This window comes from Labrus bergylta, unplaced genomic scaffold (assembly GCF_963930695.1).
Source record: "Labrus bergylta unplaced genomic scaffold, fLabBer1.1 SCAFFOLD_215, whole genome shotgun sequence".
Classification (NCBI taxonomy): domain Eukaryota; kingdom Metazoa; phylum Chordata; class Actinopteri; order Labriformes; family Labridae; genus Labrus; species Labrus bergylta.
The window spans coordinates 1-20,224 of NW_027077302.1; the positions used below are offsets into that span (position 1 = coordinate 1).

General features: G+C 44.2%; 1 protein-coding gene and 1 non-coding gene across 2 annotated transcripts; both read left to right on the forward strand.

Annotated features, from left to right (window-relative positions):
- The first annotated feature begins 1,437 nt into the window (after window positions 1–1,437).
- On the forward strand, window positions 1,438–4,967 carry LOC109978746 (uncharacterized). The gene is made up of 6 exons (XR_010665889.1): window positions 1,438–1,534; window positions 1,620–1,782; window positions 2,568–2,725; window positions 4,149–4,308; window positions 4,450–4,557; window positions 4,794–4,967. It is a non-coding gene; the product is annotated as an uncharacterized protein (transcript).
- A 7,114-nt stretch (window positions 4,968–12,081) lies between these two features.
- Window positions 12,082–18,171, forward strand: arg1 (arginase 1). The gene is made up of 8 exons (XM_020626993.3): window positions 12,082–12,243; window positions 12,392–12,464; window positions 14,235–14,409; window positions 15,810–15,969; window positions 16,178–16,272; window positions 16,694–16,798; window positions 17,326–17,462; window positions 17,697–18,171. Exons 1-8 carry the CDS (start codon window positions 12,139–12,141, stop codon window positions 17,858–17,860), a joined length of 1,014 nt encoding a protein of 337 aa, XP_020482649.1. The 5' UTR covers window positions 12,082–12,138; the 3' UTR covers window positions 17,861–18,171.
- Window positions 18,172–20,224: the final 2,053 nt, after the last annotated feature.

Below are 20,224 nucleotides of genomic sequence, written 5' to 3' on the forward strand. Positions count from 1 at the left end.
CCTGATCCTGATCCTAGCTAACACACCCTGATCCTGATCCTAGCTAACGGGTCACGACGAGACCTGGTCCTGATCCTAGCTAACAGGTCATCAGACTGAGACCTGGTCCTGATCCTAGCTCACGGGTCATCAGACCGAGACCTGGTCCTGATCCTAGCTAACGGGTCATCAGACCTGAGACCTGGTCCTGATCCTAGCTCCGGTCATCAGACCGAGACCTGTCCTGATCCTAGCTAACGGGTCATCAGACCGAGACCTGGTCCTGATCCTAGCTAACAGGGTCATCAGACCGAGACCTGGTCCTGATCCTAGCTAACGGGTCATCAGACCGAGACCTGGTCTGATCCTAGCTAACGGGTCATCAGACCGAGACCTGGTCCTGATCCTAGCTAACGGGTCATCAGACCGAGACCTGGTCTGATCCTAGCTAACGGGTCATCAGACGAGACCTGGTCCTGATCCTAGCTAACAGGTCATCAGACCGAGACCTGGTCCTGATCCTAGCTAACGGGTCATCAGACCGAGACCTGGTCCTGATCCTAGCTAACAGGTCATCAGACTGAGACCTGGTCCTGATCCTAGCTCACGGGTCATCAGACCGAGACCTGGTCCTGATCCTAGCTAACGGGTCATCAGACCGAGACCTGGTCCTGATCCTAGCTAACGGGTCATCAGACCGAGACCTGGTCCTGATCCTAGCTAACTGGGTCATCAGACCGAGACCTGGTCCTGATCCTAGCTAACGGGTCATCAGACCGAGACCTGGTTCTGATCCTAGCTAACGGGTCATCAGACCGAGACCTGGTCCTGATCCTAGCTAACGGGTCATCAGACCGAGACCTGGTCCTGATCCTAGCTAACGGGTCATCAGACCGAGACCTGGTTCTGATCCTAGCTAACGGGTCATCAGACGAGACCTGGTCCTGATCCTAGCTAACAGGTCATCAGACTGAGACCTGGTCCTGATCCTAGCTAACGGGTCATCAGACGAGACCTGGTCCTGATCCTAGCTAACGGGTCATCAGACTGAGACCTGGTCCTGATCCTAGCTAACGGGTCATCAGACGAGACCTGGTCCTGATCCTAGCTAACGGGGTCATCAGACCGAGACCTGGTCCTGATCCTAGCTAACGGGTCATCAGACCGAGACCTGGTTCTGATCCTAGCTAACGGGTCATCAGACGAGACCTGGTCCTGATCCTAGCTAACAGGTCATCAGACTGAGACCTGGTCCTGATCCTAGCTAACGGGTCATCAGACGAGACCTGGTCCTGATCCTAGCTAACGGGTCATCAGACTGAGACCTGGTCCTGATCCTAGCTAACGGGTCATCAGACGAGACCTGGTCCTGATCCTAGCTAACGGGTCATCAGACCGAGACCTGGTCCTGATCCTAGCTAACGGGTCGGCTCTGGCGTGTTTTTTCAGGGCGACCTGGAGAAGACGGCGGCGGTGGAGGGCAGCGTGATCGACTGTCTGGTCTCCATGGTGATGAAGCTGTCGGAGGTGACGTTCAGGACCGCTCTTCTTCAAGGTAACGACCTCCGTCTGACGATGACATCTTGCCTCTCTCATTGGTCGATGTCAGGTGTGTGATCCAGATGTTTTCCTCTGTGCAGCTGTTCGACTGGAGTAAATCTGACTGCAAAGATCGTCTGCTAACGTTTTATCGTCTCTCCGACTGCGTCGCCGAACGCCTCAAAGGACTCTTCGTCCTCTTCGCTGGGAACTTAGTGAAACCGTTCGCCGACCTGCTGAGACTCACAAACACGTCAAAGACAGGTGAGACCGACCGGAGCGCTCGACTCCTCGACGCTGGCGTTTACGTTCTGTTTAATGGATGATGTCGTTCAGATTAGAGGAATCAGGTATCGTCTCATCGTATGTGTGGAAACACTGGGACAGCTCCGCCCATCGTGCAGGGCACGCCGCTTTTAGGACGATTTTAGATTTTAGCTCAAGCTAAAAAACAGAAGTTAGAAACTTCATAAAAAGGAAGAAGTTTGATTCCTGAGAATGAAACTTTTTCCGGATGTGATTCAAGTTCACAGAGACTTCTAAGAGTCAAGTTTGTTTCTCTCTCTCTCTCTCTCTCTCTCTCTCTGTCTCTCTCTCTCTCTCTCTCTGTCTCTCTCTCTCTCTCTGTCTCTCTCTCTCTCTCTCTCTCTCTCTCTGTCTCTCTCTCTCTCTCTCTCTGTGTCTCTCTCTCTGTCTCTCTGTCTCTCTCTCTCTCTCTCTCTCTCTCTCTGTCTCTCTCTCTCTCTCTCTCTCTGTCTCTCTCTCTCTCTCTCTCTCTCTCTCTCTCTCTCTCTGTGTCTCTCTCTCTGTCTCTCTGTCTCTCTCTCTCTCTCTCTCTCTCTGTGTCTATCTCTCTCTGTCTCTCTCTCTCTCTCTCTCTCTCTCTGTGTCTCTCTCTCTCTCTGTCTCTCTCTCTCTGTCTCTCTCTGTCTCTCTCTCTCTCTCTGTGTCTATCTCTCTCTGTCTCTCTCTCTCTCTCTCTCTCTCTCTCACTCTGTTGTTTGATGAATTCAAATTTAAATGTTATTTTTCTGTCTTCGTTTTGTCAGACGAGTCGCTGTTTTCCGTCGAGTCGAGCTGAAGAGAAGAGCTGTCTGCTGCTGCAGCTCGCCCTCGACTGTCTGCACAAAATCTTCTCCTCTACGACTCGCACAGATTCCTGAGCAGGGAGCGAGCCGACGCCCTGCTGGGGCCGCTCATCGACCAGGTGAGACCCAGGGACACACGCCTCAGACAGATCATACATCTGACTCACCACTCAGATTCAGACACCTGCAGAGTCCTGATGACTCTCAGACCACATTTTAATAAATGAAAGCTAGTTCAATCTGCCAGAGAAAGGATGGAGAAAGGTCATGTGGTCATATTTTCCGTCAGCATGTTTTTTTTAATCCAACTTCTCAGAATCTAGATTCATCACTTCTTCTTTTTTTGAACTCTGATTTAATGTTACATCAAGTCATCAGATGACTCGACCTCTGTGACCTGACTCGACCTCCATGATCTGAGAGTTGTTTGCTTTGACCCGACTTGTTGACGCTCTGAAACGACCCGGTAACACTTAGGGTTTTTAACAGCTGCAGAACACAGTGGGGCGGAGTCCAGGTGTCATCATCACAGGGTGACCCAGGACCTGGCTTATTTTACTTAAAACAGACTCGTTTTCTTGGATTTGACTCGTTAACTCCTAGTCTCTGAAATGACTTGTTAACTTGTTATCAGGTAATTGACCTCCTTTGTCATGCTGTTGGAAACACTGTGTACTTCTCTTGGACTTGTTTTCTTTAAATGGCTTGTTGACTCGTTACCTGTACTCTGACTCATTCACTCCTTACCTGTACTCTGACTCGTTACCTGTACTCTGACTCGTTACCTGTACTCTGACTCGTTACCTGTACTCTGACTAGTTACCTGTACTCTGACTAGTTACCTGTACTCTGACTTGTTACCTGTACTCTGACTAGTTACCTGTACACTGACCCGTTGACTCGTTATCTGTACGCTGACTCGTAACCTGTACACTGACTCGTTGACTCGTAACCTGTACACTGACTCGTTGACTGTACACTGACTCGTTGACTGGTAACCTGTACACTGACTCGTTGACTGGTAACCTGTACACTGACTCGTTGACTCGTTATCTGTACGCTGACTCGTAACCTGTACACTGACTCGTTGACTGGTAACCTGTACACTGACTCGTTGACTCGTTATCTGTACACTGACTCGTAACCTGTACACTGACTCGTTGACTGGTAACCTGTACACTGACTCGTTGACTGGTAACCTGTACACTGACTCGTTGACTGGTAACCTGTACACTGACTCGTTGACTGGTAACCTGTACACTGACTCGTTGACTGGTAACCTGTACACTGACTCGTTGACTCGTTATCTGTACACTGACTCGTAACCTGTACACTGACTCGTTGACTCGTAACCTGTACACTGACCCGTTGACTCGTAACCTGTACACTGACTCGTTGACTCGTAACCTGTACACTGACTCGTTGACTCGTAACCTGTACACTGACTCGTTGACTGGTAGCCTGTACACTGACTCGTTACCTGTACACTGACTCGTTGACTCGTTATCTGTACGCTGACTCGTTCCTCTTGTATTTCCACAGCTGGAGAACAAAGTGGGGGGAGTCGAGGCGTACCAGCAGAGGGTGACTCAGCACCTGGTCCCGTGTGTGGGTCAGTTCTCTGTGGCTCTGAGTGACGACACTCTGTGGAAAAACTCTGAACTACCAGATCCTGCTGAAGACCAGACACACGGACGCCAAGGTGACACACACACACCTGGCAGGCCTCCTAGCCTGAGCTCACTGTGCCCTGAGCATTGCCTCGCAGGGCATTTTAAACTTTTGCAAAGGAGTTTTTTTAAGTGTAGTACAGGTAGTTAACCCCACTCCCCCCCCCCCTTAGGTGCGTTTCTCCTCCCTGTTGGTGCTTATGGAGCTGGCGTCCAAACTGAAGGAGAACTACATGGTGCTGCTGCCCGAGACCATCCCCTTCCTGCTGAACTGATGGAGGGTGAGTACACACACACACACACACACACACACACACACACACACACACACACACACACACACACACACACACACACACACACCACACACACACACACACACACACACACAGTGTCAGTCTCATCTCAGAACCGAAAGCATTTTTACTCTTGATCAGTGTCGAGCAGTGTGCAACGTTTTTTTGTTTTTGTTTGTGGTTGCCATGAAACATGATACTGATGTGTTTGTGTGTTTCAGACGAGTGTGAGGAGTGTGAGCAGCATGTGCAGAAAGTGGTCCAGGAAATGGAGAACATCCTGGGAGAACCGCTGCAGAGCTACTTTTAACACACACACACACACACACATCAGCGGTGATCTGATGGAACATTTGTACATCTGCATGAAAAAGTAAAGTTGTTTTTCAAACTCAGTCTCTGTTTGTTTTACTCAGAATGAAACTAAATCGAGTAGAGCTCTCTGAGAACGCTGACCCTGTGAATTTATTTCCATATTCTCTGAAATGTGGCGGGGACCTAGAGGAAATTCTCCTCAGATTTTACTAAAGCTATCAGGAATGTTGCAAGACTTTCTTCAGCTCTCTGTACCACCCAGATTAAGATTGCGTAACACATAAGCTGTGTGTGTCCATGCTTCACTTCCTGTTTCTCTCACTTTCATAAGGTTTTTTTTTTTTCTGTGGTCAAGCAGTGAGCTGCCAGTAAACTTGTTCCTTCACTTTCATTCTGACAGCAAGTATTAATTTTAAATCCATTTCTGATAAAGGGAGTGAACTTCCTCTTCTGAAGAATTTGTTTTGACTGATTCACGACCCTCCTGACCAAAAACATGTTGATTCACACACAGATACCTGCAGGAATGTGGTGTTGTCCAGCACGGAGTCAGCCTGAGGTCATGAACTTCAAGTTTAAGTCACACTTTAAACTAAGGTCACAACAGTCACATGACCACCTTATTCCACATGACCATCGTTTATATTTACTTATGACTGCTCATTATTAGAAAGTGGGGAAGCTGAAATTATGTTAATGTGCTTTGCTTCTTTATGCCCTTTATAAGATTGAATGAAGCAGTGTGTGTTTCCATGTAAAAATAACCAGAAGTGTGTTACAGTACATAAACGGGTTTTAAACCTCCTGACAAACCGTTACACCGCGCCCACCTGTCAATCAGGTCAGCTACACGCCTTATTGTGAATAACTCTTATCCTTCATCAAATCAAAACTGATGAGTCATCAAAACATTCACCCCCGTACAGGTGTGTGTCCATCCAGACATGAGCTAATCACACCTATTTGGTTTTTTGAACCAGGCTGTAAACATGTTCATCTCTGCTGTAAAAACAGGCTTTTTAGAATGGGTGTGTATGTGACTTCCTGTGCTTCTGCAGCCAGCCTCTAGAGGTGCTGCTTGTCAACAGGCAACTGCTTGGGGGCTCACGAACTTAGAGCCATAGCAGTGTGACCCAGAATGTGCTAATTTTGCAACGACAGTATAAAAACTCCCTAAGGGCCCCCCTATCTGACCGCACTCACTCTCGTTGCCCCGCATCAATACTGTGAAAACAACGTTAGTCAATGAAATCAAAAAATATGAAAGAGGAGGGAATTATCCGTCTATAGGAGAGAACAAAGAACAGGAGTAATTGTTGGGACACGGGCAGACATGATGGTGATGAACGCTGGTTGGAGGGAACCCCCCCCCCCCCCCATGGATCTTTGCCTAGGGCCCCATCAGACTCTATAATCTCCACTGCCAGCCCCTAGTGGACACTGGAGGAACTGCAGGATTTTGCACCTAAGCTTTGGCTTCATTTTTCAACACCAGAGGATGATAAAGATAAAGATAAACTTTATCGATCCCCATGGGGGAAACAATAATGTTAAAAATAACAAGAAGTTAAAAATCATACATCAGTTAAAAAAAGGGGTGAAAAAGTACAATAATAGAATAAGACAAGGTATGTACACTTATGTATGTATTAAAAACACACACAGTGTGTAGCATTGTTGAAATGAGTCATGAGGTGGTGATGTTGTTAAACAGTCTGATTAAACAGTCTGACTTCAGATGGTATGAACGACCTGCGCTAGCGCTCAGTCTTGCGGGGTGGGTGTCTCAGTCTGCTGCTGAAGGAGCTGCTCAGGACCCCCACAGGGCCCCCACAGGGGCCCCCACAGTGTCATGCAGGGGGTGAGAGGGGTTGTCCATGATGGATGTCAGCTTCACCAGAGGACAGTCCAATACAGAACTGCCCTTTGTTAGGTGGGGGTTATTTCTGTAGTAGATGAACAATGATGAAATGGTGAAACAGACTGTGGATCATCTTAGATTTATTCAGCCATGGTCAGACAACACAGAAACACAACACACATGGCTGACAAAGTGCAGACCATCGCTGACCCATGCTGACCAAGATCTCACAATCATTGGCAAAGTGGCCATCATGGGCAAAATGGCAAAGTCTTCATCACACAGTGCTGCTTATATTCTGCTGGAAGGTACAGCCCACAAATTCCTTTCCATTTGGGTACATCACTATAAAACAATAAAGATGACATGACACTGATTTGTACACGTAACAGATGTAGACTCTCTGTCTAGCAAACAGTTGTTGACAACATATAGTTGGCTCCTATCTAAACAGCTTCACAGACCCAAAAGAAGAATTACTGTGAGATGGTTGACACAATTGAAAGTGTATGTGCACAATTTAATATGTCCACAAAATTATCAAGATGAATGAATCCATGAAAATACGTACTAACACCCTCCTGACCAGTCTGTTCAGTCTCTTCCTGTCTCTCTCTGTGCTCCTCCTCCCCAGCAGACCCACTGCATAGAAAAGTGCAGACGCCACCACAGTGTCATAAGAAGTCCGTAGCAGAGTCCTGCACACTCCAAAGGACCTCAGTCGCCTCAGCAGGTGAATTCGACATTGGCCCTTCTTGTACAGGATGTCTGTGTCTAGACAAACTGAAGTGTGATGCTTTTATTTTGAAGGTAGACAAACTGAAGGGTGGTGCTTTTATTTTGAAGGTAGAACAAAATGAAGGGTGGTGCTTTTATTTTGAAGGTAGACAAACTGAAGGGTGGTGCTTTTATTTTGAAGGTAGAACAAAATGAAGGGTGGTGCTTTTATTTTGAAGGTAGACAAACTGAAGTGTGATGCTTTTATTTTGAAGGTGGACAAACTGAAGAGTGGTGCTTTTATTTTGAAGGTAGACAAACTGAAGTGTGATGCTTTTATTTTGAAGCTGGACAAACTGCTTTTATTTTGAAGGTAGACAAACTGAAGGGTGGTGCTTTTATTTTGAAGGTAGACAAACTGAAAGGTGGTGCTTTTATTTTGAAGGTGGACAAACTGAAGGGTGGTGCTTTTATTTTGAAGGTAGAACAAAATGAAGGGTGGTGCTTTTATTTTGAAGGTTGAACAAACTGAAGTGTGATGCTTTTATTTTGAAGGTGGACAAACTGAAGAGTGGTGCTTTTATTTTGAAGGTAGACAAACTGAAGTGTGATGCTTCTATTTTGAAGCTGGACAAACTGCTTTTATTTTGAAGGTGGACAAACTGAAGTGTGATGCTTTATTTTGAAGGTGGACAAACTGAAGAGTGATGCTTTTATTTTGAAGGTAGACAAACTGAAGTGTGATGCTTTTATTTTGAAGGTAGAACAAAATGAAGGGTGGTGCTTTTATTTTGAAGGTAGACAAACTGAAGTGTGATGCTTTTATTTTGAAGGTAGACAAACTGAAGGGTGGTGCTTTTATTTTGAAGGTAGAACAAACTGAAGGGTGGTGCTTTTAATTTGAAGGTAGAACAAACTGAAGTGTGATGCTTTTATTTTGAAGGTGGACAAACTGAAGAGTGATGCTTTTATTTTGAAAGTGGACAAACTGAAGTGTGATGCTTTTATTTTGAAGGTGGACAAACGTCTTTTATTTTGAAGGTAGATAAACTGAAGGGTGGTGCTTTTATTTTGAAGGTTGAACAAACTGAAGGGTGGTGCTTTTAATTTGAAGGTAGACAAACTGAAGGGTGGTGCTTTTATTTTGAAGGTAGAACAAACTGAAGGGTGATGCTTTTATTTTGAAGGTAGACAAACTGAAGTGTGATGCTTTTATTTTGAAGCTGGACAAACTGCTTTTATTTTTAAGGTAGACAAACTGAAGGGTGGTGCTTTTAATTTGAAGGTAGAACAAACTGAAGAGTGATGCTTTTATTTTGAAGGTGGACAAACTGAAGAGTGGTGCTTTTATTTTGAAGGTAGACAAACTGAAGTGTGATGCTTCTATTTTGAAGCTGGACAAACTGCTTTTATTTTGAAGGTGGACAAACTGAAGTGTGATGCTTTTATTTTGAAGGTGGACAAACTGAAGAGTGGTGCTTTTATTTTGAAGGTAGACAAACTGAAGTGTGATGCTTTTATTTTGAAGGTAGAACAAAATGAAGGGTGGTGCTTTTATTTTGAAGGTAGACAAACTGAAGTGTAATGCATTTATTTTGAAGGTAGACAAACTGAAGGGTGGTGCTTTTATTTTGAAGGTAGAACAAACTGAAGGGTGGTGCTTTTAATTTGAAGGTAGAACAAACTGAAGTGTGATGCTTTTATTTTGAAGGTGGACAAACTGAAGAGTGATGCTTTTATTTTGAAGGTGGACAAACTGAAGTGTGATGCTTTTATTTTGAAGGTAGAACAAAATGAAGGGTGGTGCTTTTATTTTGAAGGTAGACAAACTGAAGTGTGATGCTTTTATTTTGAAGGTAGACAAACTGAAGGGTGGTGCTTTTATTTTGAAGGTAGAACAAACTGAAGGGTGGTGCTTTTATTTTGAAGGTAGAACAAAATGAAGGGTGGTGCTTTTATTTTGAAGGTAGACAAACTGAAGGGTGGTGTTTTTATTTTGAAGGTAGACAAACTGAAGGGTGGTGCTTTTATTTTGAAGGTAGAACAAAATGAAGGGTGGTGCTTTTATTTTGAAGGTAGAACAAAATGAAGGGTGGTGCTTTTATTTTGAAGCTGGACAAACTGCTTTTATTTTGTAGACAAACTGAAGGGTGGTGCTTTTATTTTGAAGGTAGAACAAAATGAAGGGTGGTGCTTTCATTTTGAAGGTAGACAAACTGAAGTGTGATGCTTTTATTTTGAAAGTAGACAAACTGAAGGGTGGTGCTTTTATTTTGAAGGTAGAACAAACTGAAGGGTGGTGCTTTTAATTTGAAGGTAGAACAAACTGAAGTGTGATGCTTTTATTTTGAAGGTGGACAAACTGAAGAGTGATGCTTTTATTTTGAAGGTGGACAAACTGAAGTGTGATGCTTTTATTTTGAAGGTAGACAAACGTCTTTTATTTTGAAGGTAGACAAACTGAAGGGTGGTGCTTTTATTTTGAAGGTTGAACAAACTGAAGGGTGGTGCTTTTAATTTGAAGGTAGACAAACTGAAGGGTGGTGCTTTTATTTTGAAGGTAGACAAACTGAAGGGTGGTGCTTTTATTTTGAAGGTTGAACAAACTGAAGGGTGGTGCTTTTAATTTGAAGGTGGACAAACTGAAGTGTGATGCTTTTATTTTGAAGGTAGACAAACGTCTTTTATTTTGAAGGTAGACAAACTGAAGGGTGGTGCTTTTATTTTGAAGGTAGACAAACTGAAGTGTGATGCTTTTATTTTGAAGGTAGACAAACTGAAGGGTGGTGCTTTTATTTTGAAGGTAGAACAAAATAAAGGGTGGTGCTTTTATTTTGAAGGTAGACAAACTGAAGGGTGGTGCTTTTATTTTGAAGGTAGAACAAAATGAAGGGTGGTGCTTTTATTTTGAAGGTAGAACAAACTGAAGGGTGGTGCTTTTAATTTGAAGGTAGAACAAACTGAAGTGTGATGCTTTTATTTTGAAGGTGGACAAACTGAAGAGTGATGCTTTTATTTTGAAGCTGGACAAACTGAAGGGTGGTGCTTTTATTTTGAAGGTGGACAAACTAAAGTGGGATGCTTTTATTTTGAAGCTGGACAAACTGCTTTTATTTTTAAGGTAGACAAACTGAAGTGTGATGCTTTTATTTTGAAGCTGGACAAACTGCTTTTATTTTTAAGGTAGACAAACTGAAGTGTGATGCTTTATTTTGAAGCTGGACAAACGTCCTTTATTTTGAAGGTAGACAAACTGAAGTGTGGTGCTTTTATTTTGAAGGTAGAACAAAATGAAGGGTGGTGCTTTTATTTTGAAGGTAGACAAACTGAAGTGTGATACCTTTTATTTTGAAGGTGGACAAACTGAAGAGTGGTGCTTTTATTTTGAAGGTAGAACAAACTGAAGGGTGGTGCTTTTATTTTGAATGTAGACAAACTGAAGGGTGGTGCTTTTATTTTGAAGGTAGAACAAACTGAAGGGTGGTGCTTTTAATTTGAAGGTAGAACAAACTGAAGTGCGATGCTTTTATTTTGAAGGTGGACAAACTGAAGAGTGATGCTTTTATTTTGAGGGTGGACAAACTGAAGTGTGATACCTTTTATTTTGAAGGTGGACAAACTGCTTTTATTTTGAAGGTAGACAAACTGAAGGGTGGTGCTTTTATTTTGAAGGTAGAACAAACTGAAGGGTGGTGCTTTTAATTTGAAAGTAGAACAAACTGAAGAGTGATGCTTTTATTTTGAAGGTGGACAAACTGAAGAGTCATGCTTTTATTTTGAAGCTGGACAAACTGAAGTGTGATGCTTTTATTTTGAAGGCGGACAAACTGAAGTGGGATGCTTTTATTTTGAAGCTGGACAAACTGCTTTTATTTTGAAGGTGGACAAACTGAAGTGTGATGCTTTTATTTTGAAGCTGGACAAACTGCTTTTATTTTTTAGGTAGACACACTGAAGTGTGATGCTTTTATTTTGAAGCTGGACAAACGTCTTTTATTTTGAAGGTAGACAAACTGAAGGGTGGTGCTTTTATTTTGAAGGTAGAACAAAATGAAGGGTGGTGCTTTTATTTTGAAGGTAGAACAAACTGAATGGTGGTGCTTTTATTTTGAAGGTAGACAAACTGAAGGGTGGTGCTTTCATTTTGAAGGTGGACAAACTGAAGTTTGATGCTTTTATTTTGAAGCTGGACAAACTGCTTTTATTTTGAAGGTAGACAAACTGAAGTGACCTCACACTCTCTGTCTCTCTCGCTTCCTCTCTCTCTCTCGCTCTCTGTCTCTCTCTCTCTCTCTCTCTCCCTCTCTCCCTCACACTCTCTCCCTCACACACTCTCTCTCTTTGTCTTCCTCATTCTCTCTCTCTGTCTCTCTCTCTCTCTCTGTCTCTCTTCCTGTCTCTCTGTCTCCCTCCCTCCCTCTGTCTCTCTCTCTCTCTCCCTCTCTTCCTCTCTCTCTCTTCCTGTCTCTCTGTCTCCCTCCCTCCCTCTGTCTCTCTCTCTCTCCCTCTCTCTTCCTCTCTCTCTCTTCCTCTCTCTCTTGCTCTCTCTCTTCCTCTCTCTCTTCCTCTCTCTCTTCCTCTCTCTCTTCCTCTCTCTCTCTCCCTCCGCCCAGGTGGTGACGTCACGTGGTAGTATATAGGACAGCCTGGTGCGTGTCGGGTCGACAGTCAACATGAGGAGCGCAAGGATTCTGCAGCAGTTCTGTTCTGTCAGAAGACAGAGCCTCCACACCAAGAGCTCTGTGGGGATCATCGGAGCTCCTTTCAGCAAGGGACAGGTGTGTGTGTGTGTGTGTGTGTGTGTGTGTGTGTGTGTGTGTGTGTGTGTGTGTGTGTGTGTGTGTGTGTGTGTGTGTGTGTGTGTGTGTGTGTGTGTGGGGGTGTGGTCAGAGCTGTAACTCTTCCTCCTCTTCTTCCTCTCTGCAGCCTCGCGGCGGGGTCGAGAGGGGACCGGACCTGATCCGAGCTGCAGGACTGCTGCCCAAACTGCACGAGCTAGGTGTGTGTGTCTCTGTGTGTGTCTCTGTGTGTGTGTGTGTGTGTGTGTGTGTGTGTGTGTGTGTGTGTGTGTGTGTGTGTGTGTGTGTGTGTGTCTCTGTGTGTGTGTGTGTGTGTGTGTGTGTGTGTGTGTGTGTGTCTCTGTGTGTGTGTGTGTGTGTGTGTGTGTGTGTGTGTGTGTGTGTGTGTCTCTGTGTGTGTGTGTGTGTGTGTGTGTGTGTGTGTGTGTGTCTAACTTCCGTGTGGTCAAAGTCAAAGTCAAAGTCAAAGTCAACTTTATTGTCAATTTCAAAATATGCCAGACATACAGTGGAATCAAAATTTCATTTGTCTCCGTCCCGCGGTGCAAAACAACCAGAATGAGGTAAAATAAGATAAGGTAAAAATAGATAAAATAATAATAAATAATATTTATATTTATTATCCCGCGGTGCAATACAACCAGAATAAGGTAAAATAAGATAAGGTAAAAATAGATAAAATAATAATAAATAATATTTATATTTATTATCCCGCGGTGCAATACAACCAGAATAAGGTAAAATAAGATAAGGTAAAAATAGATAAAATAATAATAAATAAAATTTATATGTATTATCCCGCGGTGCAATACAACCAGAATGAGGTAAAATAAGATAAGGTAAAAATAGATAAAATAATAATAAATAATATTTATATTTATTATCCCGCGGTGCAATACAACCAGAATAAGGTAAAATAATATAAGGTAAAAATAGATAAAATAATAATAAATAATATTTATATTTATTATCCCGCGGTGCAATACAACCAGAATAAGGTAAAATAAGATAAGGTAAAAATAGATAAAATAATAATAAATAATATTTACAGTAATAAATTCTAAATTGTGCAAAAGGTAGTAAATAAAATACAATAAAATTTAAAGAAAAAGTGAACTTGTGCAGTATGTGCAATGTGCAGTAAACTGAGTGTACAGAGTTTTTAGTCCAAAGTTCTTGGTGGAAAACGGGAGGGGGTGATGCATTGTATAAAAAGTATAATGAGCAACCGTTGATCACTACTCACCAGCCGAGCGATTTAGACCATAATGCATTGCTGCTGAAAGCTTAATGTTTAACATCACTCAGATGGAGAGAGCAGATCTGAGATCAGTTTCTACAAAGATTCAAGATGGAGTGATGTTAGTTTGTCCTCTGCTGCAGTCCCTTGAGTGTCCACTAGGGGCTGGCTGCAGAAGCAGAAGGTTTTAATAAACTCTATGCACTCTCTATGCACTCTCTCTGCACTCTCTCTGCACTCTCTCTCTTCTGGCTTCTGGCTTCCTCTTTCTGCTCGGCTGGGTTCTTGATGTGCAGCCAAGATTTCAAGTTACTTTCAGTTTGAGTGTTTTTTTTATTTTTATCTTGATGACCACTCCTTTAACGGGAACTGCAATGACAAACAGTACTGTGTACGTGTGTGTGTGTGTGTGTGTGTGTGTGTGTGTGTGTGTGTGTGTGTGTGTGTGTGTGTGTGTGTGTGTGTGTGTGTGTGTGTGTGTGAGTGTGTGTGTTTCACTGGCAGCAGGTTGTTCTGTCTGTAAGTTTTGTTGACTTTGAATCACAAAATGAAACCACCTCCACACACACACGAGCTGCAGCCTGTTGATGTTCAAACAGAGAGCATTCTGTGAAAACAATAATCAGCCTATCGGGAAGCTTTCATGAGCTCATGTGATTGGTAGATACTTTAAAGAAACAGAGTATTAAAGGTGCAGTATGTTGATGTTTGTTCTGTTTATGTGTTGCAGAATGTGCAGTGAAGGATTATGGGAACCTGGCGTTCGAAGAGGCGGAGCTTGACGGGCCGGAGGGCGTGCTGAAAAACTTGAAGGCGGTCGGCGGCTTCAACCAGAGGCTGTCGCAGGCGGTGCAGCTAGTGAAGAAGGACGGACACACGACTGTGATGCTGGGAGGAGATCACAGGTGTGTGTGTGTGTGTGTGTGTGTGTGTGTGTGTGTGTGTGTGTGTGTGTGTGTGTGTGTGTGTGTGTGTGTGTGTGTGTGTGTGTGTGTAGTACAGAATTAATACAGACTGCGACCAACAATTTCCATCTCTACCCACTGTCCTATCAAATAAAGGCCGGCCCTAAAGTTGGGGGCCCCCGATCCTCAGGTTGGGAGGGGGCCACAGATCCTGAAGTCGGGGGCCTAAGATCCTCAAGTGGGGGCCTAAGATCCTCAGGTGGGGGCCTCAGATCCTCAGGTGGAGGCCTAAGATCCTCAGGTGGGGGCCTCAGACCCTCAGGTGGGGGCCTCAGACCCCCAAGTCGGGGGCCTCAGATCCTCAGGTGGAGGCCTAAGATCCTCAAGTGGGGGCCTAAGATCCTTAGGTGGGGGGCTCAGATGCTCAGGTGGGGGCCTTACATACTCAAGTTGGGGGCCTCAGTTCCTCAGGTTATGGGTCCTCAGGTGGTCAGGTTGGGGGCCTCAGACACTCAGGTGGGGCCCTCAGATGTTCAGGTGGGGGCTTCAGATCAGAAGGTTATGGGGCCTCACATACTCAAGTCGGGGGGCCTCAGATGGTCTGGTCTCAGATATGAGTGTGAGCGTCTTCTATCTGAACCTGAACCTCAAAGTCAACGAGTTAAAACGATGAACCGTTGTGTGTGTTCAGCTCCGTCTGTCAATCATCCACCAACAAAACAAACTGCTCTGAACTTCAACCTTTAAATACAAAATGCTTTCATACACAGCACTCGTGTGCAAATACAGAATCAGAAATATAAATGAATGTTATATTTAATCAAATGTGTACAGAGTGACTCGAGTCCTTCAGTTTGACTTCATTCAGGAGGACATGACGTCGCTCAGACACAATCATCACAGACAGAAAGTGAGCTCAATAACAGAGGGACTATTTTAAGATGAATACCACTTCCTGCTTCCACTCAGAACAACTCGGAGGGTCGTACTTCAGATGTTATCACCCAACAGTTTAGTCCATTAATCAGCAAATATATATTTTTTTAGGGGCGCGTTGGTGGCGTAATGGTTAGGGCGCACGCCCCATGTATTGAGGCTGTCGTCTCGAGCGCGAGGCCTGGCTTCACTTCCACCCGTGGCCTCTTTCCGCATGTCATTCCCCGCTCTCTCTCCCTGGTTTCTGACTACACAGTGGACAGAGTTGGAAATCAGGGAGAGAGAGTGGGGAATGACATGCAGGAAAGGAGCCACAGGTGGGATTTGAACCTGGGACCACATCCTCCGTACATAGGGCGCGCTCACACTAACCACTGCCCCACCAGCGCCCCAACCAAGAGTTTTCACTTGTCATGATGAAGACCTCTCTCGTCTCTGATTCTTGTTTTCATGCTTCCCTCCAGTCTGGCGATCGGCTCCATTCACGGTCACTCGGCGGCGGTGGGACAACTGGGTATCGTCTGGGTCGACGCCCACGCTGACATCAACACGCCGCTGACCACGTCGACCGGCAACCTGCACGGACAGCCCTTGTCATTCCTCGTGAAAGAGCTGCAGTCCAGTGTGAGAATATCACAACAGACAAACACTGTCATACAACATGTTCAGTTTTCTGTGTTTATTTTTAGACTACGTGTTTAATCATTTCAGGAAATTGACATTCCAATGTTCTCAAAATTGTATTTTCACTTTATTCCCAAAATTCAGATTTTTTACCTCAGTATTTGGACCTTTCTCTTCTCTCCTACATATAATCTTTTTTTGTGGACAGGTTCCTGTGCTGCCGAGCTTCTCGTGGCTCAAACCGTGCATCTCGGTCAAAGATCTGGTCTACATCGGCCTGAGAGACGTGGACCCTGGAGAGCAGTAAGTTTACATACAGTATATTTCACCATTTTCTGTAGTTTTATTTGAATGGAGACTCCCGCAGGAATGTATGGAATTCATTCCGGGCCTCGTTTCAATGCACTAATTTGTACTGAGACGACAGGAAGTCCACTCATTCCTGTGGGAATCTCTGTGATATTCGATGTGTAATAAATAGAACTGTTGCGGCGGATTTTGGAGAGACTGTATGACAATGTGCTAGCTCAGCTAACAGGCTGCTAACAAGCTAACAGGCTATTGCCTTCAATACAGTTGACGATGTTGATTGTAGAACAAGAACTTGTTTTTAAACTTGTCCTGAATTTAATAATAATCTACTTAAATATGGTTATACTTTATGTACAGTCCTTATCAGTTTCATATCAAACACTCGACATGTATTTCTGTATTATTTTGACAGTTACATCCTGAAGGAGCTCGGGGTGAAGATGTTCTCTATGTCAGAGGTGGATCAGCTCGGAGTGTCCAGAGTGATGGAGGAGACGTGTGACTACCTGTCCTCCAGGTGAGCTCCACCCACTCATCGCTCTCACTCTTGCTGCTCTTTCCACTCAGAACAGGCTGTTTCTGTGTCTGTAGCTTTAAATATGTAAATGAGCTGTGTCTGACCACGCCCCCTCTCTGGAAGGGCTTGGGTCTTGGTCTTTCTCGCTCCATGTCCTATTGTTTATGGTGAGAAGGCAGACTCAGAGGGCAGAACAAACACCTAGCTGTGGGAGTGTCACCCACCTGGGGGAGGGGCTACTGCCCTTTGTGATGTCATGAAGGGAAACTCTCCAAACGGCCTGTTTGAGCACACATTTTCTGAAAAGTGGAGCAGGCAGAAGATGGAGAGGATGGACTTTTCTCATCATTGGGGGGTTTGTAGACGGACTAGAGACACATGTTAGAGTTAGAGGAACATGGAGAAGTGGATTATAGATTTTATGTGACCTTTAAAGTAAAGATAGAAAAAGTATTTTTAAACAAAGACAATCAGACACCGAACAAATCAGAGAAACTCACTGAATGTGTTTTTTTTAATTCTCTCAGAGGGAATAAACCGATCCACCTGAGCTACGACATCGATGCCATCGACCCCACTGTTACCCCAGCAACCGGGACACCTGTAGTGGGCGGGCTGTCATACAGGGAGGGGGTCTACATCACAGAGTGCCTCCGTGAGACAGGTACGGCCAAAAAACAGACCAAGACAGAAAAAAAATATTCTTAAAATGTTTCCTTTTTACTGTTATTTTAATTTTCATTCGTCATTAAAATCCTTTCATGATCTCTTTTATTTTACGTCCTCTGAAACATGGTGCTCAAATTCTGTAATCGAATCCAAACAAAGATGGCTGCCAAAAAGCGTCTTTAAAAAAAGTTTTTTAAGTGTACATTCATGTGACCTGTGTCCACCGCAGGTCGTCTGTCGGCGGTGGACCTGGTGGAGGTGAATCCTCTCCTTGGTAAGACCGAGGAGGGCATTCAGTCTACCGTCAGCATGGCGGTCGACTTGCTGCTCGGCTGCTTCGGGCGCCTCCGTGAGGGAAACCACCCCTCAGATTACAATCCCCCCAAGCCATGAAGGTGGACGATGCTAACCCTACTGCACAGATGGACCTGTCTGAGCACCTGATCACTATTACTCTGCCAAATCATGAACTCCTCTACCCAGAATGCCTTTAGCCTGATGTCAGTGTGCTGCACACACTCGCTGTTTGATTTGTGACACTTTTACCTAAGATATTTTATACCTGTGGCCGTCGACACAGCAATCAGAATCAAATCTACAATCACATTTTCATTTTTCTATCCGGCGTATTCATCATTTTCTGACTTTTCTTAATGCTTTAAAATTGTAATAAAATAAAATAAAAAAACTGTTTGAATCTTCAATTTGCTTGTTAATTCATTCAACATTCAAAGATGTTTATGAATTTATGTTTGCATGCATGTATGTGTACATTCATACCTACACAGATAGTACTCTCATCTTACAGACAGTACAAACCTTCAAAATAAAAGCCTAAAAAGTTGTATTTTTAAATGGGAAATGATGGAATTTCAAACATGCGACTCAAATATTGAATTTGTTAGTTCGACAGCCTTTTTGAGTGATGTCATCCTATGTTTTTAAGTGCGTAACATTTTGAACATTACAAGTCATACACAATAAAAGAGTATTCAATGGTGGATAGAAGAGAGCTGCAAAATAATCAGAGAAAAACAAAATGAGGAATTTATCAGACAAAACAAAAAAAAATAAAGAGGAGAAGGAATTAAGAGTTCAACAGTTCAACTTCATCACTTTAAAGAAGAGCTGGAATCAATATCATATCAACCTGAACGTTAACTGTCAGAGGAAAAGAGTTTAACCTCTGACCCCGGGACTCATTCCGATGAAGCTGATTTAAAAAAAAAATCTGCTTTTGAGAGACAGTTTTTAAACGTGACCTTCAGGAGTTTGACACTAAAGCAACATGTGACATCAGAGTGACATCACGTGTTTTTAATGTTTATCTGCTGTTTGAAGAGTGAACGACCAGCAGGATGAGACCCACAGGCCCAGTCCTGTTATGTTAGCTACTTAGAGGTCCTGATGCTTTTAGTGTGGAAATAATGTTCTAAAATGAAAGCCCAGAGTGTACTTGCTTTTAACTACATGTACGTGATGTCACACATGACATCAGAACTGTTTATCCTGCGGCGGTTTGGAGCGTTTGTTGTGCACGCTACGTGTACATGAGATACATTAAGGCTCGAATAGTTTTTTTTTTTTAATCACTCGACCTGTAGACGACCTGCTGCTGCGTCACATACTGGCCTCTGTATAACGTGTTACCCGAGGATTCCTCTAGAGCAGGGATGGTCACAGCAAGGGCCACATTCATTTAATTCTCACTGCCAGGGGGCCAAATTGTAGGATGCAAAAACGATTCAAATCAATTATGTTTCAAATTTACCTCAACATATACCAGTGATCAAATATTATTATGGACATATTTCTGGTTTTCATTTCAGATTTTGTCATGTTTTCTTCATGTGTTCAATGAATTGACCTGAGGGACACAATGAGGGTTGATAGGGGCCGCATGTGGCCCCCGGGCAGCCAGTTGCCCACCCCTACTCTAGAGGGAGCACCGCATAAATCAGACGGCGTAAAACACCGAAGTAGAGATGATCTGTTTACGATGAATCTGGAATAATCACATCCATGAATAATGAACTTATTTTTTTTAAATAAAATGCATTTAGACGCAGATAAATAAATATTTCGAAGTTTTAATTTATTTCATTGTGACGGATGAGGAGGAGGAGGAGGAAGAGGAGGAGGAGAGAGGAGGAAGAGGAGGAGGAAGAGGAGGAGGAAGAGGAGGAGGAGGAGAGAGGAGGAAGAGGAGGAAGAGGAGGAGGAGGAGGAGGAGGAGGAGAGAGGAGGAAGAGGAGGAGGAGGAGGAAGAGGAGGAGGAGGAGGAGGAGAGAGGAGGAAGAGGACGAGAGGAGGAGAGAGGAGGAAGAGGAGGAGGAAGAGGAGGAGGAGAGAGGAGGAAGAGGAGGAGAGAGGAGGAAGAGGAGGAGGAAGAGGAGGAGGAGAGAGGAGGAGAGAGGAGGAAGAGGAGAAAGAGGAGGAGGAGGAGGAGGAAGAGGAGGAGGAGAGAGGAGGAGGAGAGAGGAGGAAGAGGAGAGAGGAGGAGAGAGGAGGAAGAGGAGGAGGAGAGAGGAGGAGGAGAGAGGAGGAAGAGGAGAGAGGAGGAGAGAGGAGGAAGAGGAGGAGGAAGAGGAAGAGTAAGAGGAGGAGGGGAGAGGAGGAAAAGGAGAGAGGAGGAGAGAGGAGGAAGAGGAGGAGGAGGAGGAGGAAGAGGAGGAGGAGGAGGAGAGAGGAGGAGGAGTAAGAGGAGTAAGAGGAGGAGGAGGAGGAGGAGAGAGGAGGAGGAAGAGGAGGAGGAAG